This window comes from Siphateles boraxobius, unplaced genomic scaffold, assembly GCF_051911475.1.
Source record: "Siphateles boraxobius isolate OS27281-9 unplaced genomic scaffold, OSU_SipBor_1 2, whole genome shotgun sequence".
Lineage (NCBI taxonomy): Eukaryota > Metazoa > Chordata > Actinopteri > Cypriniformes > Leuciscidae > Siphateles > Siphateles boraxobius.
This window is the reverse complement of record NW_027508810.1, coordinates 15,838,114-15,863,603: the sequence shown is the minus strand read 5'-3', so window position 1 is coordinate 15,863,603 and position 25,490 is coordinate 15,838,114. Positions and strand designations below refer to the sequence as shown.

Sequence of the window (25,490 nt, the reverse complement as noted above, 5' to 3'; positions counted from 1 at the left end):
CCCGAAGTTTCCTGCCAAACACAGTGACCTTGCCCTTGGCCAGCTCTTTGCGCAGTCTCCACTCGATAGAGTTCAGGCCGTTGTCAGTGGGAAGGGTGATGTTCCTGCGGCCGATGGTGGGACTCACTGATCCGGCCAGGATATGGGGCTCGGTGTGGTAGCTGATTCCCATCCCATTGGCGTACATTACTCTTAGTGTGCCATTGTTACACAGTTGGTAACTGTTCCGTACTTGATCTGCAGGGGGCAATAGAGTGACATATAAAATTACCATAAAATTAAGAGCAAAAAATGTTTCATGACAAATTATCAACATGACAAGAGGACAAAACGACGACAACAAAAAAAAGGCTTGATTTATTTTGAACTCATGAAAGGGATGTGGGGCATTTATCAGCTCAAGAACAGTCTGGTTGTCAATCTTAGGATCATAAAAGATAACAAGAGAAGTGCTTTTTTCATAACAAATGATGTGGATCCCCAAATCCCTTTGTTTCAGAGTGCCACAAATATTTATTATGCTTCAAAACACCCACTATAAATAAATTACAATCCATGAAACTAATTTATGAGCAGAAGGTACATTCACAATTGTAGATAATATCACTTATAATTTAAAAGGAAGCTTTTAAAGGCATTTAGTCAATTTATTATTCGCCTCATGAGCGTGTCAAGGTTAGATTCAAAAGCATCATCTGAGGGACGTTCTCCTTGGACTAAATCCTCTGTATTTCCTTCAAAAGGTTCCTACCCCATCCTGTGTTATGTCTGGTTGTTTTGAAGTTTTACTTTTTTTGTTTAGTCTGCCATGGGAAGGAAGTAAAACATTTGTGCTTTCTCCCTTTGTCTTTTGTTCTTTCATCTAAACAGATGAAATAAGCTTTGGGAAAGTGGGGTTTTTGGTTGAGGGCAGATGAAGATGGTTGATTTACTTGGGGTAAGGTAATGAATTTGTCTCAAGTGATATGCATCACAGCAAAACAACTGTAGTGCTAGGCTTGGGAGAGAAAACAAATGATGTGTTCTGCACTGAATATTACAGTACTTTCGCTTCTAGCCTCCCACAAGAATGGTGGAGTATCTATATCTTGCTGTGTAAGTTTGTAGGCACTGATATAAACACAATAAAAACTAAATAAAAAACAATTAAGTTAAAGAGTGAAAGAATTTTAAACCAACTAAACAGCACATAATCATTTTCAAAATGATTTATGAAAACCCAAATATATATATTCCCATAGCCGACATACCTTGCACAACAGTATAGGAGGCTTCTACCGATGAAAGATTAGTGATAACAGTGACGTCATCATCTCTGTTGGAGCTCTCAATGTCAATGTTGATGGATTTTTCGATCTCTCTATGCAGACTTGTAACCATTCCAGTGGGGTACGTCACATTGGTTAGCCTCCCTTCACTGTCATACCTGCAAATATACTAAATCTTAGGGAAAGCCATTTTTAAAGTTCATATTAAAGTAAAGCAAAGCACTGGGGACTTATTATAATGATGTCTAAAACCATCTTAAAAAAAAGTTACGTCCGTGCTTAAAACAAGTCTAATAAGGTTTGCTGGACCTAGAAGGTCAGGCAGTTCTGGATTAATGAAAGGTTTAGAAGCCAGTTAGCCCACCTGAAAACAAGCCATCTAAGAACAAGAGAAAGACATCATGCACTTCTGATTTCTTTAATACTAATGTAAAGTAATTAACAAACATGTTTTTGAAAATGTGTTTACTTTTAATGTAGATGCTCTTATCAGAGCCTATAATAGTAGAGGGCAAGGACTGAAAGGTCTAGTAATGCTGTAGACAATGACTCCATATGGGTTCAGTGTTGTCCCTGTATCTCTCTCTCTCTCTCTTTCTGCAACATTACATTAGGGAGTAGATCTGGATCCTGCCACAGATCTGTCACAGTCTGGCTGATGTCTATGCCAGTGCAGTGAAGTGTTGGGAATTGGGCATTATCAAGAGCTGGGTTGCTCGGTCCTCTTCCTGCAGATTTACTTTCCAGCAGAGTGTTACAACTCTAATCAAACACACCTGAAAAAGTTAATCAAGATCTTCAGGTTCCCTTGGAAATTAAAGGCAGGTGTGTTGCCAGGTTGGAACAGAACTCGACAGGAAAGAAATTTTAAATCTATCGTTCCTTTCAGAGTTAAATAAATTATAGTCCTACAGGATAGTCCTGCAGCTTTTAACCATACTGTGTTTGATGACTTGTGTCTAATTATTATCAATGTTGAAAACAGTTTTCAATATTTTGATATGAATTTTTTTTAATTAATTTTGTGGGAACTTTGATACACTTTTCAGGATTGTTTGATGAATAGAAAGTTCAAAAGGTACAGCATTTATTAGAAATATTTTTTTTGTGACTATAAATGTCTACTCATACACTGTTGATCAACTTAATGCATCCTTGCTAACTAAAAGTATTAATTTGTTTCAAAAAAGTACTTCCTCAGACTTTTGAATGGTATACTGCAAAAAGTGCAATTCAAGCATTTGTAAGCAAGTATATGCCTAATCACCAGAGAGTATCCTTTGCAATGTTTTAAACACCTGTTTCTGCAAACATCTGTAGATGTTTTATCAGGTTGTATCCTTAAGTAATGTTAGTTTTGACTTATTTTATTTACTCAGTTTTTCAGCATTTTATTTGCTTAAGAGTGAATGTTTAACAGATAAACATTCTGCTAACAGATAACAGTGATCTGATAACAGATCACTCTAAATTGTAATGTGGGCTCATGCATTTTCTGTAAAGCTGCTTTGAAATAAATGTGAATTGAATTGTATCTCCCTAGGTGTTCATGTGACATCTTACACCCTCATTTTGTCAAACCATACTATTTTTCATTCAAGCTGTGGATTTGAATATAAATGTAGTTTATTTAGTGCTTTTCCAAGCATTATGTTGGCCATTTTGACTCTCCAAGCTGAATGGAACATATAACTACATACAACTTCTGCTGAGTGTAGATGAAAAATTTTATGTACACACAACATGTCATATACCACAAACACTTACTCATAAAATGTTGTCCAGCCTGTCTCGTCTGCCTTGGTGGCCAACAGGCCAGTGTTTCCATTGTATCCCAGCAGAACGATCTCCTGGTTGAGAGCAGAGATAGAGCGCAAGCTTCCTGCAGGATCCAGTCCCAGTGTAACCACCTGATTATCAGGCTGTAGGATGAGCCTGAGCAGTCCCGCTCCACCCTGCCCAGCTCCATCCCTACGAACTTTCACTGTATTATTGCAGTTATCCACCACTGTAGCCAGCTCTCCATCAGGGCCATAGCTGAAGTTGTAGAGGGGCAGGCCTGTCACAAGACTGATGGTCTGTAGGTGGAGACCCTCTTCGTTAAACACATACAACTCTTGTTCCTGAGGGGACGCGACCTCATATAGCCCCATCGCTGAAGGTCCTGGTCGGTTAGTACGCACAGCGCGGATCCGAATGTTATTGAGATCTGCAATGTAGAGCGTGCCATCCGGTGAGACAGCCAGAGACATGGGGGAGTTGAGGCTGGCATCTGTAGCGTAACCGTCGTCTCCTGCAAAGCAGTTACAGTTGACATCGTTCTTGCAGTCGCACTCCGACACAGCGCCAGCCAGCAACGACATCTCTCCATTGGTGCTGACTTGCCGCACACGGTTGATCTTTTTCTCGTCTGTTTCGGCGATATAGAGCACGCCCGAATGGGAGATGCCAATAGCCGTGGCACTCTCCAGGGCTGAGTGGATTGCAAGTTTGCTGAGGGAATAGTCGATGCCAGGCACCTGGCAGTGCATAGGCCGCCCCGCGATGATACTCACTTGGTGGTTTTCAGTGATGCGTAGAATAACATTGTTCTCTAGCACATAAAGAGAGTTATCCATGGGGTTTACTGCCAAGTCGGTGGGCCACTCCAAGCGCACCTGGATAAAAAATTAATTAAAGTTGAAATTAATCTTTCAGATTCACCAAGGACTTTCCTTGTATCATTTTCTGGGCTTCTGATCAAGGTTTTGCAAGCCTGCTAGACATGATTAATACTTGCATATCTGCATGTTTAGCTTTGAGGGTCTGTTTTGAAGATTTAAGATTTAAATAAGTAGATTTTGTGATAAAATGAACCATCCAAGCTCCTGTCTCTGACTGCAAATAATTTATAACATGGGCTGTTGACATGCTGACCTGACTGACATCCATACTGGAGTCGCAGCTCAGTGGGCGCACAGCAGTGAGGTCGTTTGCACCAAGTAGAGTAGAGATGATACCGTTTTGATCCACTTTCCTAATCATGGTGGCATCCACAAAGTACATAAGCCCGTTCTTATCCACAGCAATACCTGACAAGAGAAACAAACAGGTAAAGAGTCAGCTGGAAGTTCAGGGGTGACAAAGACTCAGTAACCCTTTGCCTGTTAGACTTGTTTATTTTTGTCTTCTGTGGTTCTTAACGATCAAACCAAGTGAATCTTTTATCTGGTTTCAACCTGTTCTAAGTTTATCTTCAGGCTCTTGTCAATTTGTCTTTCCCTTCCAAGTCCCTGTCCTATATAAGCTAGCAAATAATACACGTCCATCAGGTGTCACTCCCGTGTCAACCAATCAATTCCCCTTATCAGACACAGAAGGCAGAGCAGACGAGAATATCTCGAAGTGCTGACAAGAAGATGCTCATAAAATGGACCTGTGTAGGTGTATGGTGCAGAGGGACTTTGAACAAAAAGACGGGGAGACAAATAGCATGAGGGGAGAGACTGAGTGCACTTGACTGAGCCTTTTCACTGTGAAGTCATCTGGGAATCAGTAATGAGGCCTGTGTAGTCTGTCACCTCTCTACTTTCTCTCTCTCACTCCAGAAGCTCAAATTCAACGTCACATACAGAAAATGTGACATCCTTGACAGTTTGGTGTCAGACTGGCTATTTTTTCCTTACACCAAACCTGGATTTCAGTTTCAAAACCTGTTCTTACTTATCATTGCACCTTTATCTTTCCTTTTTCATTGCTATATATTTGTTTTGGTTGAATATTGTGTGCTTTAATTTCAGTTTATGCTGACCTTCACCCATTGCATGTATGTAGAAATTATATTCATATTTATAAATGGAGATTTGATACGTTTTTATGTTTTTTAAATACATATTTTATTTTATTTATAATCAATTGTGTACATAATATTAAAATTCATGAACTAGTAAAACCCTTTAAAATTAATTTCAGTTTATATATAACAAGCTAATGGGAATCTCTAGAAGAAAATTAAATTGTTCAGATGTTGCTCTTTCATAGTTCAGGAGAATCAATTCTCCTGAGCTATGTTCTCAGTTTACTTATCATTTCTGTCTCAGATGTTACTACTCTTTAAGAAGAAAAACTAGACAGAAATGAGACAACTGACCGAGTAATAAAGAAACCTTCCTGCAAAGCTACAATACTGTGAACATTTTTAGGCACTTAAAATGTAGAGTAAGGATGCTTTCAAAAATAATGTCATAAATAGATTTTATTTATCAATTAACATCTATTAATTTAATCAAATCAATATTTAGAGTGACCACCCTTTGCTTTTAAAACCGCATTTGTCCAGGTACACTTGAACATAGTTTTTCAGGTAGCTTTGCAGGAAGGTTTCTTCAAGCATCTTGGAGACATTGCCACAGTTCTTCTGGATTTAGTCTGCCTCCGTTTTTTTCTTTGTTTCTTCATGTAATCCCAGACAGACTCGATGATGATCATACAGACTGTTGTCAGACTCCTTGTGCATACAAAAATCTCACTGGATTAACACAATTAATGGCAAAAGGAATGTTTGGAAATATATGGTATAAAAACAATTGTATTTTTTGGCTTAATGACCACGGGAAAACTAGGGTTCATGCCCAAACCAGTTGAGAACCACAGATCTAGGAGAAAATGAAATATTCAAGAAAACTTACTGTGATTTTTCTTTCTATTTGATCTACCTAAACACAAACTCTGTATAATACAGAAATATGCTCACTCACGGCTCTGAACTGTAACATCTGAGAGTTAAAAGAGCCAGCACATTAAGTAACATTATCTTTGAAAGACAGACAGAGAGAGAGAGAATACCAAGAGACTCCAATAATCGAAGCCAGAGACTCACACTCCCCATAGCACATTCAGAAATTAATTAATAGCTTAAGGTTGAACGTTCTCTGTGATTGTGGAAGCAGCTGGAGGATAAGGCTCTTTTTATCCTTGTTAGGTGTCACTGCTACAAAGGAAACAGATGTAAAGATAGCCTGCAGAAACATTTCTTCACCTCAGACACATGTGAAGACGTTAGCGTGATTTCAACTGATGTGAAGGGGATAACCCATGCAATAAGCTTTAAAACTAAAACAACTGATTTAACTTCTGCTATGGTATTCTTCAATGTTTCCACCTCACCTTTGGGGCTCATGAGAGTGGCTTCTACAGCTTTTCCCCCGTCCCCGCATCTTTCATCGAAAGGAAGGCACTGCTCTCCTGTGCCCGCCACCACATCGGCATTGTCGGCCAAAAGTCTTCCCCCTGTGAGTGATCGCACCTTGTAGATTCGCCGTGAATTTGTGTCAGAGATGAACAGGGCCCCAGAGATTGGGTCCACAGCCAGGAAGTACTTATGAGTCGGGTTGTTACTACGAAAAATTAGGTAATTACGTAGTCAGTCCTGCAATTATGTAATTAGCTATAACATGTTGCTCTATCATTATATTGAGTGAATAATCCAACTGAAGAGTCAAATGTGAGAGACAAACTTAAAGATAGAGGCTCACCTATGTCGAAAATCCTTATTTCTGTAAACGAAGAAAAGAACAAGAATCACAATTATGGTGCTAATACTGTACGTTGAGATGGCAAAAATATATATTATATATTTAATTTAAGAGTATACTGATATAGCCTAAGAATAAAAAAAATAAAAATACAATTATGAGTAAAACTAAAGTCTCCTCTGGCCCTTTTTCAATACCTGAGCTCCAGTATGCGTGTGGTATTGAGGTTGGGATAAACTCTGCGTACGAAATTCAAGTCTCCGACATAAAGGCTGCCATCAATGCCTGCTGCCAGGGCTACAGGTGCCAGCAGCTTATTTCCATCAGCCAGGCCATTACAGCTCGGGCATGAGATGCTTCGCCGACGCCCATTACCCATGATGCTTGTGATGATGGGTGGCTGCTGGGACACAAAGACGTTCTCACCGCTGCCCTTATGAAGGATGCCTGGTGTCAGACGAATAAAGAAACAATAACTATTTAAATCGAAAAAATACCATTTTACTAAAAGTGGTTTACCCGAGCAATTTATGAACATTACAAACACATTTTCAGGGGATTACATTAAATTATTGATCAAAAGAGGAGGTTATTCCACTAAAAGCAGCCAAGGATTACATTGCATTAGATTTTCAGTGTGTCAGAGGTATGGCCCTTCCCTCACTCTAAATCTCAGTCTCAGCTGAAAAAACTTTATTTTACAGTTTAACCAGTGACAATCAAGACTCTAATTTGAATGAGTATAATTACTTATTACACAACAGAGTTCACAAAATTATAAAATATTTTAAATGTTTTTGAAAAAAGTATCTTATGTTCACCAAGACTGCATTTATTTGATCAAAAATATAGTAAAAATAGTCATACTGTATTATTACAATTGCAATCAAGGCTGTGAGGGATAGAATAGAGTGTGTTAAATAAATTGCACTGTTGTTTAACAACATACAGATTTTCAGCTTATAAAACATCTTGCCAAAAAACAAAATCTTTTAGTAGACAAAATTACATAACACAGACTCTACATCTGTCCTTCACAAACTCGTTTTCATCTGCGTTAAATTCAATATGGTGTCATGGTCTATTACTCCAGTCTTTAGTGTCACATGATCCTTTAGAAATCATTCTAATATGCTGATTTGGTGCTCAAGAAACAGCTATAATACATATTATATATTATATGTGACCCTGGACCACAAAACCAGTCACAAGTAACAAAGGTATATTTGTGGCAATAGCCAACAATACATTGTATGGGTCAAACTTATCGATTTTACTTTTATGCCAAAAATCATTAGGATATTAAGATCATGTTCCATGAAGATATTTTGTAAATTTCCTACCGTGTATATATATATATAAATTGTAAGTGGATGCAGCAAAAGCTTGAACATAAATGGACAACATTAAAGGCGATTTTCTCAATGTTTAGATTTTTTTGTACCCTCAGTTTCCAGATTTTCAACAAACCATACATCAATGGAAAGCTTATTTATTCAGCTTTCAGATGAATTCTCTATAAATCTCAATTTAAAAAAAAAAATTACCCTTGTGACTGGTTTTGTGGTCCAGAGTCACATACTATATATATATATATATATATATATATATATATATATATATATATATATATATATATATATAATATAGATAATGCATCATTTAACGAACATGAAACAATTAACTACAATTTGCTTGAATGAGTAAATAAATGAATGAATGAATGAAGGAATGATTGTTTGGTTGGATTGATTGATTGAATAACAGATGCAAAATTAGAACAGAAGGCTCATACCACTGCGCAGGTTGAGTATGTGGTGTTTGTCCAGAGACCAGCCGCCCAGATTGGAAGGTTCCAGCTCATAGCCCTGAAGCATAGCTGTTCTCTTCTCCCACAGCACCAGACTAAGACATGATTCATATTCATACCCCACAGAGACTTGGAGAGAGAGAGAGAGAGAGAGAGAGAGAGAGAGAGAGAGAGAGAGAGAGAGAGAGAGAGAGAGAGAGAGAGAGAGAGAGAGAGAGAGAGAGAGAGAGAGAGAGAGAGAGAGAGAGAGAGAGAGAGAGAGAGAGAGAGAGAGAGAGAGAGAGAGAGAGAGAGAGAGAGAGAGAGAGAGAGAGAAAATGTATCAAAACAGCATATAATTAATTAACTACATGACAGGCCAATATTAAAGATGATTAATTTACTACAATGCAAGCAGATTGGATGGGGAATCTAGCTGGGAAATAGTGAGGAAGAATATAAATATTTATTTGAAAACCACATGCTAAATTAACTTTTTTTTTTGAGAAACAAAAAATAATCAGCGCTTAGAGACACATATGAGGCAACCAAAAGCTATAAGTGACCCTGCAACAATCATCACATCATTTCTCTTTCCAGCTTTGCCGACTGCTAGGCAGAAGTAGGAAATATCAGGTTCTGGGCAAGCCTTCACAAATCACGCAGCTTGGCTGCTTTCACAACCACAAAGCACCTTGGTAAAGTGTGAACATGATTTGTTCAGACACCCTGTGGCTGGACATGACTTCAGCTTTCACTTTTCAAACAGAACTGTGTGATCTGTGCTGCTGCCACAGGGTCATTACAAGATCTGTGCTTCCACAAAAACTTTCCTTCCAGTTCACGAAATGTGGATCACAACTCCATGAATCCATTAGCATATATACATATGGATATATACCAACGAGGCAGGTGAGAATTTATAGCTGCATAGACGCGGGAGGGACTGTGGGTATAAGAACCCCAAAATATAAATAAAAAAGACTAAGACATCGAGAGCTGGAAGGTAGACAGGCTGAGAAAGCAGGGGAAAGACAAAGAGAGATTAGTGGGTGTTATAAGGAGGTCACCCTAGACAGAGTGCTGTTCTCAGTGTTTCCCTCGATTCACTGTGGCTGCTCTCTGAACCTATGTGTTTTTCTGACAGGGACGGTCAGGCTGAATGATCCTTGGGTCCTATGATTACACGGATGAGAACAAATCATGTCTGATGTCTTAACTCTCACTGTGTTCAGTCAATAGAGTGACCGATTAATCATTCCTGTTTAACTGATGTGTGTCCAGGATGCTGAATGGTCAACACAGCCGGCCAGGGTCCCAAATCAACAACCGTCAATTGGAAAAAGTGGGTAAATTTTATATTTGGCCAGTGAATTTCGCAGTGTCACAAGCCAATCTAGAGGGGGCCAATTTTATAATGGATTAGTTACACTAGATTTTTGTGTTGTGACGCAGAGACCATCTATCAGTAACGTCCTCTACAGTAGTAAAAAACATGACAAGACGAATTTGAAAAATGGTGCGGTGGGAAAAAAGCATGACTCAAGTTCTCCAATGCATGAGAGCACTTACCATCAACTATTTCAAAAGAGGCTTATAAGAGCAGAGTTTAATGTGGGCCGGGTACCACGTCAAGTGCTGACAGAATTTGTGCCGTTTAATGCGCTTGACTGATGTGTTTTATGCATTTACCAGCGCATAACTTACATTTTACTGTTACATTCCTTTTCTGTAATTGTTATGAACTGAAAGTCATCCGCCAAACAATTTGTATTAACAGTAGTGATGCACCAAAAATTTTTTTTAACCAAAACCGAAATTAACTTTTTTAATTTAGCCTAAAACCGAAACCAAAAATAACTTTTATTTAATAATCAAATAATTAATCAAGTTTATTTACTAATCAACACTCAAAAACTAAGCTGTATATAAGCAATTAAACTGCACCAAAGGCTAAATATTCAGCTATGAACACTGAATGGCTTTCCTGAGATAAAAGTAGTTACGTGACAGATTGTTATACATACAACCTGTTTTATTGATGTCATTCTGCAAATGAAACACTGTGTAAGTGATTACATGAGACAAGACCGATTTCAGTAAGTTGTACTGTTTCTTTCTACATACTTTCTGATGTTCATTCATGTATATTTCATGATAACTTGAAGTAAAGAGATTATCGGTTCATATGCACAAAATAAGACACTGAAACAGTCAAAAAGTGCCATCTGAGAAGTGCTAATTAAACATCACTGTTTTGGTCAATTATTTCAGCCTTTCAAAACTGTTTCATATATAAATGAATTTTCAGTTTGGGCCGAAATCTGAATATATGCGGTTGGCGAAATTTAGGTGCATCACTGAATAACAGCAAACGACACTGCGTTAAAAACATGAGCATGTGCTCATACAGGTCAAACAATGAATTAATGTTCACTGAAATAGATATTTGAATAAAATGTTTGTTTGGAGGTCAAATTTACACAAATTATATTTTTTAAGAACAACGACTGTAATGGAATTATAACATTTATGGGGAAATTGTGTCGGAGCATGTGTGCTAATAACTAAGCCATGCATTCAGTCACAATCGATAGTGTGCTTACCCACTGCATCAGAGAGGCCGTAGACACGCTGACCGTATGCATCAGTCTTGTCCCATATAAAGGTGTAGGCGAGGTTAGGTGAGGCGTGGAACCACTTTTGGAAGAGGTGGCCCTCCACAGCAACCATCAGATGGACTTTGACTAGGCTGAGTGGCACCACAGCTTGAGTCATGGTGATCTTGAGCAAGGAGCGGTAACCTGAGGTCCGGGAACTGAGGTGACAGAGCTTCAGACTGGTGCCAGGAATCTCTAGCTGCTCATGCAAAACCTGGTGGACAGATGGAGGAATGACTTTCATGTCATAGGAAAAGGGTATTTTCAAACAATAAAGTAAAATGATTAAGAAGGTCAGAGGGCAGAAGAAAGACTAAGAAAGATGAGAGGACGGGGAAATGCCCAAAAAAAAGAAAGTATAATTAGAGTGAAAGTGGTTGATGAGGGATGACCTGTTAGTTTTGTCAGGTTAACAACCTGTCCGATAATTTAATGACTAAAGAGAGAGTGCTCAGGGAACATGAATAAAGTGAAAAAAGAACAATATTTGGGACACTAAAGTGAGCAAAACTGAAGGGTAAAGTCTAACTGAAGAATCCCATCATTGCAAAATGCATTAATCTGCTAATTACAGTAATGGAGGTCTCAAGGAACCAAGGATCTCATCACACCTGGGTCTCTGGAATGATGGACCTCTCTCCTGGCCTGGAACTGAAGAAAGAGGAAAGGGGGGAGGCCACTACAACAGGATCAGGTCTCACAAATCCACTGAGGTCACAGCTTGGGATGGTGTTCTCCTCTGTCTTCAACATCAGAGTGTCCATGGCATAGAAAATGTTCCAAGGGAGCCAAACCGTGCGTTCTTGACTCAGAAATGGAGCTCGCTCGAAGCGTAGGGTAAAAGAGGCTCCACCGTTGGCAATGAGGTCAAATCTAATGACACAAAGAGAGAGCAAGGGGGAAAGGCAAACATAGTGCAAAAAAAAGTACTTGTGTTATTCTCGGTTATTGATAGCACCATTACATTCTGAATGCTTTAACCATTAAAAGATGCCATTTCGCTGGGAGGGATAATTCATTGTTTTAATATATTGCAGTCATTTAAATGGAAAGACTGAGTTTGCTCTGCTCTAAATTAATCTAATAAAGATTTGTTCAGTTAGCATGTAGCTCTCTAAATCACTAGAAGCTTATGTAAACAAGTAAGTCACAATATAAGGCTTGGCGGCAGAAATAATCAAAGTGTTTCAGAGGGGAAATGTTAGTTTGTTGCTTGGATGTGGGTTCCATCCAAATTCAAATTGCGATTATGCATCCACTTTGCTACCTCAAATCGAATTCAGGAATTGAACTGGAATTATTTAACCTGTTAAGCTGCAAGCCCACTTTTGAAAAATCCCCAGAAATGACATACCCAAACTGAAACAGATACAGTTCATTAACCCTTTGCACTAAAAGCACAAGTATGATCTCATTTGAAAGCTGACACCTTGTAGTTTATTGTAAATGTAGAATTAATTATTGTCATAATTAATTTTTTTTTAAATAGCTTCAAAGTTTTGTAAAGTTATTAGAAATTTATTTTTATGAAATATCTTCATGAAAATAAAATTGAAGTTGGCCCTGGAGCAATCTAGGAATAAACTGCAGCTAAAGCCATATGTGTGACCATTTTATATTTCAAATCTAAAAATGATAAGTCTAAAACTCTGTATTTAGTAAAATGTTTTTCAAGATCATGTCAAATTACTTTATTTTGATTAGACTCTAAAATGCAAACTGATGTTTAGTCAACTTCTGAGTCATCTTTTCAGTCTTGTCTCTATTATTTTGTGGTGCAAACGAGCCCCATTCAGTGTCAGTCTCCCCCTGCACACCTCTCCAGACTGGTTATGGCTCTAAATATGCATTTATTTTGTCTTCATTTTGTCTTCATATAAAAATAAAAAAATCCGACAGAAAATGTATTTATAGTGCTCTGCACGATGATGAAATCTATATCGATTAGCATTACATTATAAATATAATCTATTATTATGAAATACCTGGCATGGCTTGAAGAGCAAAGGTAACTCAAATATCATTGCAATCATGTTTATTGTCTTCAAAACATCTTTATCTGCATGTTACAGCGATCTCTGTCAGCTACTTTCTGTATCGGTGACGTACTGGAATGTCACATGACTATGGGGTCTTCTTCATGATCCATATATGGAATATTATTGTGCATATAGCGCCCTCAGGCTATTGGTATGAATTGAAAACACAGCACATCTCAGTAAGAAGCGATCATAATGATTACATCGACGCATTTGGGTATAAATTCAATAAATATTATTCCTGTCTATAGAAATATGATGTGAATCTATGAGAATATATCAATATTTCTCCAAGTCTGCACATTTTTGAGCTAAAGCCCTGGGGGACGTTGTTTTGTGAATGCTGTCATGAAGACACACGGAGTGTTTTTTATGAATGGACCAGCTGACGCTCATAATTCATATTAAAGGTATCGACTCATTTTTTCATTTCATAACTCCTGACACAAATTAAGACATAACTGTCACTATAAGTTTCTCAGAATACAATAGTGGTCAAATACTGAATCTTGAGTCTTATATATTTTTAATGATGTATAGTTTGTCAAGGTATAACATTAAATCCGATAGTAAATTTGAACTAAATAAATAAAATAAAAAACGCTTCAGTGCGCCGACGCACTGGCGAAGGTTAAGAGGAGGTATTATCAATTTCATTCTCAATGGCATACAACTCTGGTCCGTACGAGTACTACATTGAACTTACGTTCCATCCTGGCGTGTGAGGGTGTAGCCGTACTGGGGGTACTTGACAAATGACACATTAACTCCCACCAGTGGGGTTCCATCTGTAGTGACTACCTGACCTCTGATCAGTGATGCCAGACTGGAGAACACAGAACAACCAAAATGACATCTATAACCAAAATCTCCAAAGAGATAGCATAAATAAAATTACACATTACACTCATACATTTCTCATTTGTGTAACTAATCTGTCAGTCTTTCCATGAAATACTGTATACAGTAGAAAGAGACAGGAAGATGTTGTAGCACCAATCAATACAGTTCCTCAAAAATAGCTCAGGGTTACGAAATAACACAAAAACTGACAATAACTATCTCAGCATTCAATGTTCTCTCAACAAATTGTGTGTACTTCAGTGGATATTTATTTTTTCTCCAACCATACAATGCAGGAGACATGACATTTACCCAATTCCCAACTGAGCAGGTGGGAAGTTGTTGTCTGCAATAGAGCAAGTTACCTTGCGTTAAAGGGATTGTCTGCAGGGATTATATGTGTGCTGTCCCGGCCCACTAGCATCTTGACACGGTCATAGAAGGAGCGGACTTTTTGCTCAGGGTGCTGACCCTGCTGGATGACCTGTAAGGGATCCCTAGACCCTCTACAAAGTGGACTGTTTTGGCAGGGACTTTGGATACAGCAGTCTGGATCCATACAGTCAGTCAGACCATCTAAAAGAAAAGTTGTGTGATGAGAAATGTCTTATTACAATGGTGCACAATCAATCAGAGCTGCCTAAGGCTGCAAAAGATTTCTCTCTTCATCTCCTTTTCTGTTGAAAAAAAAAGAAAAAGAAACATTCTTCATCTGTTGAACAAGAGGCCGTTTCATCAAAGTGTTCTCGTACGTTTTGAACACAAATATGTTGGATTTGAATTTTACCTCAGTCCCAGTATTCATTTACCAAAGAGTTTGAAAAGTGCTTTCTTCTTTCCCTCACCTTTAGGCTTTGAATTAAATTACTTACTGAGGACATCTGACGTCCTTTTTGTAATTCCTTGTTTCAGATGAAAGCCAGAAGTCCAATTCTATTTATTTTCTGAGCATAGTCATCATAATTCAAAGGCTAGCGTATTCCTATGAAATTTTTAAGAATTGTGAACAGAGATATACATACAGACAGACAGAAAGTTGCCAAGTCTGGTTAGAATTGCACATTTACCTCCAAAACCTCAAACGACTGAGTGTACTAAACAGTCACTCTCAGTCCATCAGAGCATGAAATGAAATACACTAAAGCTGTGGGGTGTAATTTGTTTGATGTTGAAAAAAACTTTATCCTATGGCAGCTTAATTTGTTGAGACAACTATAAGCAAGCCATTCATAGGATGACTTCCTCGAAAAGTGTAAACACTGTGGTGCTAATAAACTCTGTCTGACAACAACTCCTTGCTCAATTAATGGTGTGAGGTTGGGTTTAGATTACCTGTTTGCAGGAACAATGGCAAACAGGGTAAATGTCTGTGAAATCTGTAAATATCTTTGATCACTTCCATTTGGAATTATGTAAAATACACCAAAAATACAGACAGGAGCTGTTCCTGTGCACATGTGACTGTTAACAACCAATAACATGCAGTCTTTGACACAAAGTTCCCAGAGAGTAAACAAAAGATCTCTCACCTCCTTCATTGTCTTTGTTGTCTGCACATGAAGTCTCCATGGCGACACTGCAGCCCGTGCCTCTCCATCCAGTTTTGCACTCGCAGTGCCAGCTGTTTTGACCCAGCAGACACTGTCCATTTCCATTACATCGGTTAGGACAGCCATCTGCAAGAGCCAGAGAGAGAAGGAAGATAGATTAAGAAAGGCAGAAATCCATCATGCCAGTCATAAGAGCATGGTGTTGTGTCAATGATAGTGACCCAAAATTTGGAAAACAGGCTAGAAATGGTTTTTAGGCCGTGTGTCCACCAAAGCGTTTTTTCACGCAGCTGGCGTAAAATTCCAACTGTTTTCAATGGGAGCGCCGCGTTTTTTAAACGCCATGAGCTTAACGAGGCGCTGAGCGTGTATTTAACGCTCAAGCGCTGAGCGTTCGGCGTTTTTTACTGGTCGCTGAGAGTTGAAAAATGTTCAAGTTTGGGTACAACGCTCATCACTGTCACTTTTTACACAGCCATCCAATCACAGTGGAGGAGGGGCAGGACAAATACCACACTGACCAACTGTCAAAACATTCTTTCTGTACAATGACGTCTGTCAACCAGCAGAGCTAACCGAACAAAATGGATGAAAAAATTTTTTTTAGTATGAAACAAATTATCTGCGAAATCAGTTACAAGTAAACTGTGCTACGGATATTCTGTATCATAGCAACAAATCGTTTCAACTGAAAAAAACGCAGTGCTGCCAAAACGCTCTCAAGCGCCCACAGCTAGGCGTTGTCAGCTGGCTAAAAACGCTTTGGTGGACACACGGCCTTAGGCTTTAGGTTTGCTTTAAAGTTGAACTTAACTCAATCAAATTGAATGGAATCAAATAGAACTAAAATAAATGGAATTACTAGTGAATAATTACTGAATATATTTGAAAAGAACTATTTTGTGATTTAAAAAAAAACTTTGGGCTTTTAAATTGTTTTCTAATTATTGCAGTTTTATTACCATCTTTTTTTGGTGTAAGTTTTCATAAATTGATCTTGACAATCAGCGTTTTGTTCAGCTGTTTATTTGCTAAACTTTGAATCTCCACTGAACCAAAATTAGTAGATAAAAAACAAAAAACATAATTTTGGCATTGTTTGCACCAGCTCTGAGACAGCACACAAAGCATATTAACATGAAAACGGCAGACATAATCCAGACAATCAAAACTGACTGACACAAATGAATATGAAATGCAAATCAGAATGATCCTTTATGTTAATATTTATCTAGGTTTTCAAACTTTTGGCCGTGACACTATAGGCAGACATGCATCAGTGCTCACACACACATATATCTGCCAGAAATGAACTAAATGCCTGTCTGAGGGGGTGAAGTATATGAAAAGCATTACTATTCACACCTCAAATCAGTTCAAACTCTGAGAGATCAATTCAATTATCTTCGGTAGTCTCCACTGATAGATGCGTTGGTAGCAAATGAATTTATCTGAACTCATCCATTCAGGAGGGGATATTTGTAAAGAGCACATACACTCTCCGACTGTTCATTTACAGTGGCTGATTTGATTTGTCTGGATAGAGAGCAATGCTCTCATGTAAGAACGTGGTTAGGACAGCCCGGAGTCTATAGATCAGATTAGGACGATATTTAGGTCGAGGTATGAGACTGTGTGTGTGTGTGTGTGTGTGTGTGTGTGTGAGAGCGTGTTTGTGTATGTGTGTGTGTGTGTGTGTGTGTGTGTGTGTGAGCGTGTTTGTGTATATGTGTGTGTGTGTGTGTGTGTGTGTGTGTTTGTGTGTGTGTGTGTGTGTGTGTGTGTGTGTGTGTGTGTGTGTGTGTGTGTGTGTTTGAGAGAGAGAGAGAGAGAACCAAAGACTTTAAAAAAAGAACATAGTGTGGGAGAAAACAGAGGTGTGGAAGTATACTTGTTTGAAAGATGTTTTATAGATAGAGACAGAAGTGCTTTGATAAATATACCACAGGTTTTTTGGAGTGAAATGTGGCATGTATGTGGGTGTTTAATGTATGCAGTTAGGGGATAAAGAGTCATCCTAAAAGACAAAAGCGGAAAACAATCTCGTCACAACAGTTTTAAAAAGAAGAGCGTGGATTGATGTGAATGTTTTAAGGAAGCTCTATCTGCGAGAGGCAGATACTGAGATATACAAACACAAAGAGAAATAAAAAGACTAAACACTATTCTCCTTTAGCCGCACCAGTCCATAATTAAGCACCCTGGAGATGTAACCTGACATTTCCGAGTCATCAGGAGTTTTGTGTAAATAAAACATGCGGTCTAAAAATCTCAGCACTGCCGTGGGCATCGTCTCTTGCCTCGCTGTAAAACAAAATCCATGCTGTGACCCCACACTGTGTCATCAGAAACCATTGCTGGTGCCTCGGAGTTTAATCTCCAACAGTTAACACTTCTGTTAGTGTGTCAGCCTCTGCTTATGGTTACCCTGGAAACACAGCCTTTTGGAAGGAGCCAGTTTCCTTCATCACAAGGCTATATAGTATTATTGGCAGCTGACCTAGCACAGGTGACACTTCAGATGATTTGTGATGAGGGAAAAACAAATGGCCTTGATCAGAGGAGTGTGAAAACCCAGCATGAACTGGGACGCATTCAGCCAATGTAACTCACATCAAATGTTGCTTTAATTCATGTAATTTTCAATGTCTGGGGTTCTTGAGATGCCACATTAACAGCCTGCTATGCATCGATTGTTACGCAATATTGAGCTGAGAGAAAAGTCACTTAGCAATGATTGCCTTTTAAATGGAGCTGCCATTTTCAGCAGCCAAATACTTATGAAACACCAGAACAGCAAAATCTATGGTGACCATTGATCTTCCTCATTGGGCAGCACTGAGTAGGGCCCCTCTTTCATGCCAAAGGCCAGTCGATTCTCAGCACACTAACTAGAATAAAGTGGGGTTTCACAAACTATTAAGCTATCTGGCTAAAGTAATGTGGGTTGACTCTATTGTAATCTACTTAAAAGGGAGCTGAGATTGCCTTGAGTTATGGGTCAGCGCACACGGTATGAGAGAGATACGCAAAGGTGAGACTGGGAAAGAAGCACACTGCATAGCAACAGTTAGCCACTGATGGATGGAGATATGGATAGAAAGAGACAGATGTATTGGTAGAAAGGAAAAAAAAGAAAGAAAAAGAAAGAAGGAAAGAAGGAAAAAAGAAAGGAAGAAAGAAAGCGTAAAATATGTAATGAAGGAAGTAAGAAAGAAAGAAAGAAGGTAGGAAGGAAGGATGGAATGAAAGGTAGGAAGGAAGGAAGGAAGGAATGAAAGGCAAGAAATGGAGAAATAAAGGATGGGATTTTGAGGAGGAGAAAGAATGTGTGGAAGAGAAATCTAGTCACCCTTCTAAACCGGCACCCATCCACTGGCCTTCACCCCTTTTGCCTTTAAAGGGTCCTAAAATAAAGGTTAGATTCATAAATCCTCCAAAATCGCCTTAGGAAGAGACAGATAAAGTCCCACAGGGAGTGAGCACCTACTGTATTAAACGTCCTCTATCAGGTTTCTCCTCACCTATACTCTTCCATGTACTACTACAAAGTCAAATAGCATCCTAAATCTCAACATAGGCATAGCGAGGAGCTGAAAATTTTCACTCAAATGGCTTCAGAACTTTAGCAGAAGAAGATAATGCTATTCCTTAAAAGGAAATCCACCGAACAGATGTGCAGTTGGGAAGCTGGGATGCATTTGTCTTGTATGCTTCTTTACCCAGGGTGGGTGTGGTTTCCACTCATGAGCCAATCATGCATTTGATCAAGTGTAACTCACATCCACTCAGGATACTCTAGCATACAAAGTCAATGCCTCCAGCGGCCATTAATCTGCAGTCATTTCGGCCAATTAGAGATGCGCATTTAAATCAAGTAACTATTATCACTAGCTCTTGTTCCAGACTCGCTCCTATCAACTGATGCATGAGCATTTAGGTGATCAGTGTGGGCCCTACAGTTAAACTCCTCATTATCCTGCACTCCCTGCAAACACACCATTCTCTCCCTTCTAAGGAAAGCACACACACTGCTACCCCTCCATTAGTATTCATCCTATAAGTTGGAACTCATGCAGGCACAGAGACAAAGTCATGACCATGCCAGCTGTGGTCCTGCACCCTGTGTGCCAAAATATGTGCATTAAAAACGTTGCTTAATGTTCCTGACCCACTCTGCACCAACGACTCATGACATTTCACATTTACCTTAGGATCCACTCCCTCCCGATCCCTTTACTCACAATATCTGCTTCCCTCAGGTACAGCAAAATCTATGTGATCTTTGTCTCCACTTTGCAGTTTCCTCTAATTTAGCTCTTTTGTCTGAGGTGGACTTGATGGAAGTAGAGAGTAGGACGACTGCCTCCTGCATCTCTGTTCTGTACAAACATAAAGCCATACTCAAACAGACTGCTAAGAGCTGGTGAGCACTACTCTACCTCCAGTAGAAACTGCAGTGTACTTTAAAGCAGGCATTCCTATTTTGCTTGTAGTTGGCCCAGCCTTTAACCCTGCTCCTTTAGCAGTTGAAGAGAATGGGGGTGGTGTACTGTAGTGGTTACAGCTCAAGTTTATTAACCGGAGTTTGCCGGTTCCAACCGCCACAAGAAGCCGTCACTATTGTGCTCTTGACCAAGGCACTTCACCCCATGTTGCTCCAGGGAGACTGTTTTAGTTTGGGCACCATTCTATGAATTTCTTCAAAAAAGCACAAACTAATGCCTACAAAAAGAAAGACTTTAAGGTTAATGCCATTGCTTGGTCAACGCATTGCAAGAGTGTAGTCCTGTTGTGCATAGGATTCTCATATTACTGTGGTGATAAAGCTCAGTACTTAAGGGAGCAATAGAGTTGAATTGAAATGGCATTAAACTCAATTGGTTCTTTTCAGTTAGATTTTTAAAAATGTGTTTCAAGATCTAATTTACTTTGCAAGATTGTCTTCAAACCTCTGCCAAGCTACAGACATCATGGCAATGTCTTCGCTCATGAATATAAGGTTGTGCTTAAATTAAAAGATAACCTTAAAGGACCATCTAATGACCAAATTAACATTCATGAGTCAAGCCCTTTCCCTCGGTAGGAATCGCAAAGTCGATGGTGATTTGGCGTAGCGGAGATGAGCAAAGAGGAGCTGTACAGGTAAACCTCTATTCCCTGTATTCAAGAGGTAAGTTCTGGTCAATATTTTGGATTAATAAGTATCAATAATATGTGTAACAGTTTTATTATCCCAAGTTCTAAAGGACTGACAAGTCATTGCTCTTTCCAAGTAGATCAGACAGACTGGGCAGTTTTGTAGCTCAGTTAATGCTGTTGGAGAGGGTCATTTCAAAAGCAACAAAGTGCAAAACAGATGATTAGAGCTATACTATCATCAGCTGACAACAAGAATATAAACACACACGCTGAAGAACACAGACTAGCACTATGAACCTACTCAACACAACATTCTACTTCACCACGGCTACTCTACAAACAGAAGCACACAGTCGCTATGCAGCCAAGCTATCAGAGGCGGAGGGGTTGCTCACAACCAGACTAAAGTTCAGCTAGCACTAGTCACAGAACGACGAGGTACAATACCTTCAATACTCCCATCCCAAAAGTCTGCATCAGAGAGGACATTTAGAGAGAACAAAAATGCATCATAACAAGAAGACAAATGAATACAAGTGTTTGCTGCATTTAAATCAGTTAAAAACAGAAGAATTCTAAGAAATAAAAATGGAAACTGAGGATGGAAGCACAAGGGTTATTTAGAAAGAGTTTGGAGACGATAAACAGACTTCCTGTCATGGAGTACAATGGGGAGAAGGATTAAAGGCAGTGCACTTTCAGTCTTTGTCAGATCATCTTTGGAGTGACACACAAACATGCACACACTCGCCCACAGATGATGATAGAAAAGAAAAGAAAAATTTGAGTCTATTTTTGAGAGAGAGAAGTCAAGGCAAAAAGAGGTGTGACTTATCAAGGTGAAGACGCCTCTCCCTTCAATCAGTCGCAGCTATTCCGCAAGGACTGTTCATTACCCAGCAGCCCACTCATCTGCCTCTGCTGTTTGAGGCATGATCAAACACAACTAAATCTGTTCTAAGTCGTACACCAGACAGAGGAACAGTCTAATTATCCTCAATAACTACCACACACTATTGCACCTGAGCACAGCCATCATTGATCTTTCCTACACCTATTGACACTGCTGTTTCTCATTGGTGTGTCTTCTGCCCTATTTACAACTCATTTAAACCTATGCTAATGTTATTACATAGATATTTAAAGGAAAGATTTTTAGTTTGCTACTCTCCACTATTCTCTAAAAGCTTAAAACGTCTCCTCCAGAGATTTGGGCCCTGACTCTAATGACTCTCTTTATTTGTACTTTCGGTCTTGCAATGAGTGTCACTTGTGTCTGTGGTTTTCACAAGACTGTAGGGCAGGGGTGTTTGATCCAGCTCCTGGAGGGCAATGTTCCTACAGAGTTTTAGACAACCCGCTACTGCATGTGCCCTCCATGCACGTCACCAATGTGTAGACTCTGAGGAGGACCACAAGCATTTTGAGCAGAATTTGGTAAAGGGAAAGGTTTTATAGTGATGTACTCTATACCCCATCCTGATGGATCAGTAAAGGATGATCACTAGAACCACCAGTATACATTTTTCCTGGAGTTCTCCTAAATCCCTTAGCTGCATTTGAATAGGTCACATTCCTAGATCAACATCCTTTGCTGGTCCTAGCAAAGGAATTTCCCAAACCATAATCTATGCCCAAAACGAGAGAGCAATGATAACACTGTTCTAGACCCTAACCACAGTTCTAACCCCTTTTTCCTGAAATCGAGCTGGTTGATACAAATTTTGCCCCAGGACCAACAATGATGATCCAAAAACAGGAGCCTCTTGTTTTAATCTTCAAAACAGATAAGAGGAAGGTCTCTATAATGTTCATGAGAACAGTATACGCAGAGCATGTGGCATCTGTTGTAATGGTGAGTGTAGGGAGCAGGAAAAGGTCACAGTCTAGGTCAGGGGTGGACATATGCTTACCGATGGTGCAGTGTTCTCCATTCCAGCCCTGCTCACACTCGCACTTCCCATCCTTACAGGAGCCATGCTTGACGCAGAGTGGGTTGCACACACGCTGATCACAAGCCGCACCGGTCCAGCCCTCCTCACAGCGGCACGAGCCACCCATGCATACGCCGTGTGTCCCGCAGTCAACCGAGCAAACCTCTGAGGAACGAAGAACAGAGCAGTATTGCCACAATTGAAGTATCATACATTAGAAATCAGGAATAATGAAATGAAAGGTTATGCTAAAACATTGGTATTATAGAGGGTACAATCAAACACGCAGACTGACCAACAGAGCAATCAGGGCCCATCCAATTGGTGTCACAGCTGCAGACGCCTGTGTCTGGAATAAAAGCACCGTGACCGTGGCACTGATCTGGGCATTGTGCTCTGGGCAGCTCACAGCTGGGTCCGCCCCAGCCTGGTTTACAGTGGCACTCCCCGTTCACACAGATGCCATTATTTGAGCAGGTTGGATCCAAGCAGTCAACTGCGTACAACATGTGAGAGTCATGAATGAGGATTCATCTGTCATAAATATTAAAGACCCTATGATATTGGTTTATAAACTGAGTTTGCTCTCTTGTGTTGGCACAATTTCTATGGGGGGGCATATATGGGGGGAGATATTGAAGGGCGTGACCCTGTTTGTTAAAGGCCAAGCCTTTAGTTTGTGTCAACCACGATCATGAATTTGCTAATTGCTATTTTTAGTCAAAACTGGTATTAGCTGAGGGACATTGTTTATTCTAGACATCATATAAATGTAGAAAATGATAAAGTGAAATATGAGTCATATATGAAAGACTGTACATTTTAAATTAATTTAAGTGCTAAAAAAAACATTTTGACTTTTAGGGATACACTAGTTAGTAAACTAGCTTAAAAATTAGTAGATGAGAACTAAAAGCCACACAACTACATATTTAATAATCAAAGTCCTATTTTCTCATTTATTTATACTTAATCATTTATTAGACCAAACTACTATATTCACAAGTCTTAGTGTATATCTTTAGATGCTGGGAACATAAACAAACAAAGAAAAGAAAAAACAATCACATATAAATAGGTTTGGAAGCATCCACAAGTACATACTACAACTTTCACCTAAGCATGAAAAATCAATATACTACACCCTAAGTGTGAGTAGCAGTTTCCTGTCTAGAGCCTTTCACACTCACCTCTCAAACCCTCTCTCTCCCTGTCTCAGCATCTTTGTCTTCCTTCCTCTCCCTTCCTCTTTTTTTTTGACTTTGACCCTGTCTCTCGCATGTTTCATCCAAGGTGCCTCAAATAATTGATATCGACTGCTGAAAGAAAGAGATCTGGCCATGAAAAGTGCGAGAAAGCCATTCGAGAAATTACCCGGCCCTGTGGTGCCCTGCGTGACACCCCTGTCTCAGCCCCCCTCAGCTGACAGAAGTGCTGCTCTTTCCCCTCTCGCACATAAAGCCATTCACGCCAAATGTTGATGCTGCAGAAACTGCACATCACGACTATCGATTTATATGTCCCCAGCACTTCAGGTAAATTGTTTGAGTGACTGCTGTGATGAATATCTGATTTGAAAATCTCAGAATGGCAGGAAAAAATGAAAGGAGCAAAAGTGCTGACCTAGTGATCTGCAATACCTCAAGATCCAAGTGCCACACTAAAAAAAACTCTCTTTTTACACACACATTTGTTTTTCTTTTATGGTGGGAACTTTCCATTGATATTCTATTGTTTATTTTTTCTTAGTAATGACATTTTCTATCCGAGTGACAATTTTCATTTAGATATTAATATGTGTGTTTTTAAGTAAATTTCTTCTTGGTAACAGCTAATGTCTCTGTGTACACAAACCTTGACTGACAAACATGTTACAATCCCAAAAATGTACATTTTGTCATTATTTATGTTGCTTTTTTTGAAGCTTGATAGCCCCTTGTTGACTACCCTAGTGAAAAAAGTATACTTTATTGTATTTGAAATATATTCCTTATTTCAATAGTACACTGCAAATATACAATTTTTTTTTAAATATTGAAATATATTAAAAGTATATTAGCATCATGCTTTTACCTATTTTCACAATACAAAACTTTAAACACACTTTAAAATAATTGTACTTTAGTATAATTTCTAAAAATATATTTGAAAAAAAATACACTTTTAAAAAATAAACTGAATTTCACTTCAAGTATATTTATTTGCACTTTATTAAACATATATTTCAGGTATATTTTAACTGTGTGCTGGAAATGATCATTGTAACAATGCATTGAAAGCATACTTTCAAAATACACATTATTGAAGACAAAGTATGCAATTTGTAGTATTTAGAATAAGCCAAAGGTATTAATGAGCCTATACTTTTTACTCAAATACTGTATATCACACCACGATAGAAAGTGCGTCGACATGTGCTTCGGGAGAGCTGAGTTCGAGTCCCGGCTCGTGGACCTTTCCTGGTTCGACCCCTCACCTCTCTCTCACACCTCACTTCCTGTCTAGCTACTGTCCTATCCTAATAAAAGGCAAAAACGGCCGAAACTAAAATTAAAAATCAAAAAATATAATACACTTATGGTATATTGCTTGTATGTTTCGAAGACACACATAATATAAATATGTAATGTACTTGTAACACAAATAAAGTACACTTTAATATCACTAATTAAGCATGTAATTAGTCCCTACACAGGCATATACTTAAAGTTGTTCCAATTTAGAACACAAAAGTACACTAAATACACTTAAA

At 38.9% G+C, this 25,490-nt stretch overlaps 1 protein-coding gene across 3 annotated transcripts in view; it reads right to left on the bottom strand.

The window, feature by feature from the left end:
- Positions 1–25,490, bottom strand: part of tenm2a (teneurin transmembrane protein 2a) — a 349,743-nt gene that overhangs the window by 6,291 nt on the left and 317,962 nt on the right. For all 3 annotated transcript variants that reach the window (XM_077236049.1, XM_077236050.1, XM_077236051.1), the window contains 15 exons: positions 23,034–23,234; positions 22,718–22,903; positions 15,642–15,788; positions 14,478–14,688; positions 13,976–14,095; positions 11,842–12,103; positions 11,177–11,444; positions 8,577–8,720; positions 6,979–7,228; positions 6,782–6,802; positions 6,414–6,643; positions 4,185–4,339; positions 3,036–3,925; positions 1,251–1,426; positions 2–237 (listed from right to left, as the gene is read on the bottom strand). In XM_077236049.1, the coding sequence (XP_077092164.1) occupies positions 2–237; positions 1,251–1,426; positions 3,036–3,925; positions 4,185–4,339; positions 6,414–6,643; positions 6,782–6,802; positions 6,979–7,228; positions 8,577–8,720; positions 11,177–11,444; positions 11,842–12,103; positions 13,976–14,095; positions 14,478–14,688; positions 15,642–15,788; positions 22,718–22,903; positions 23,034–23,234 (3,497 nt within the window). The remainder of the gene's footprint in view (position 1; positions 238–1,250; positions 1,427–3,035; positions 3,926–4,184; positions 4,340–6,413; positions 6,644–6,781; positions 6,803–6,978; positions 7,229–8,576; positions 8,721–11,176; positions 11,445–11,841; positions 12,104–13,975; positions 14,096–14,477; positions 14,689–15,641; positions 15,789–22,717; positions 22,904–23,033; positions 23,235–25,490) is intronic.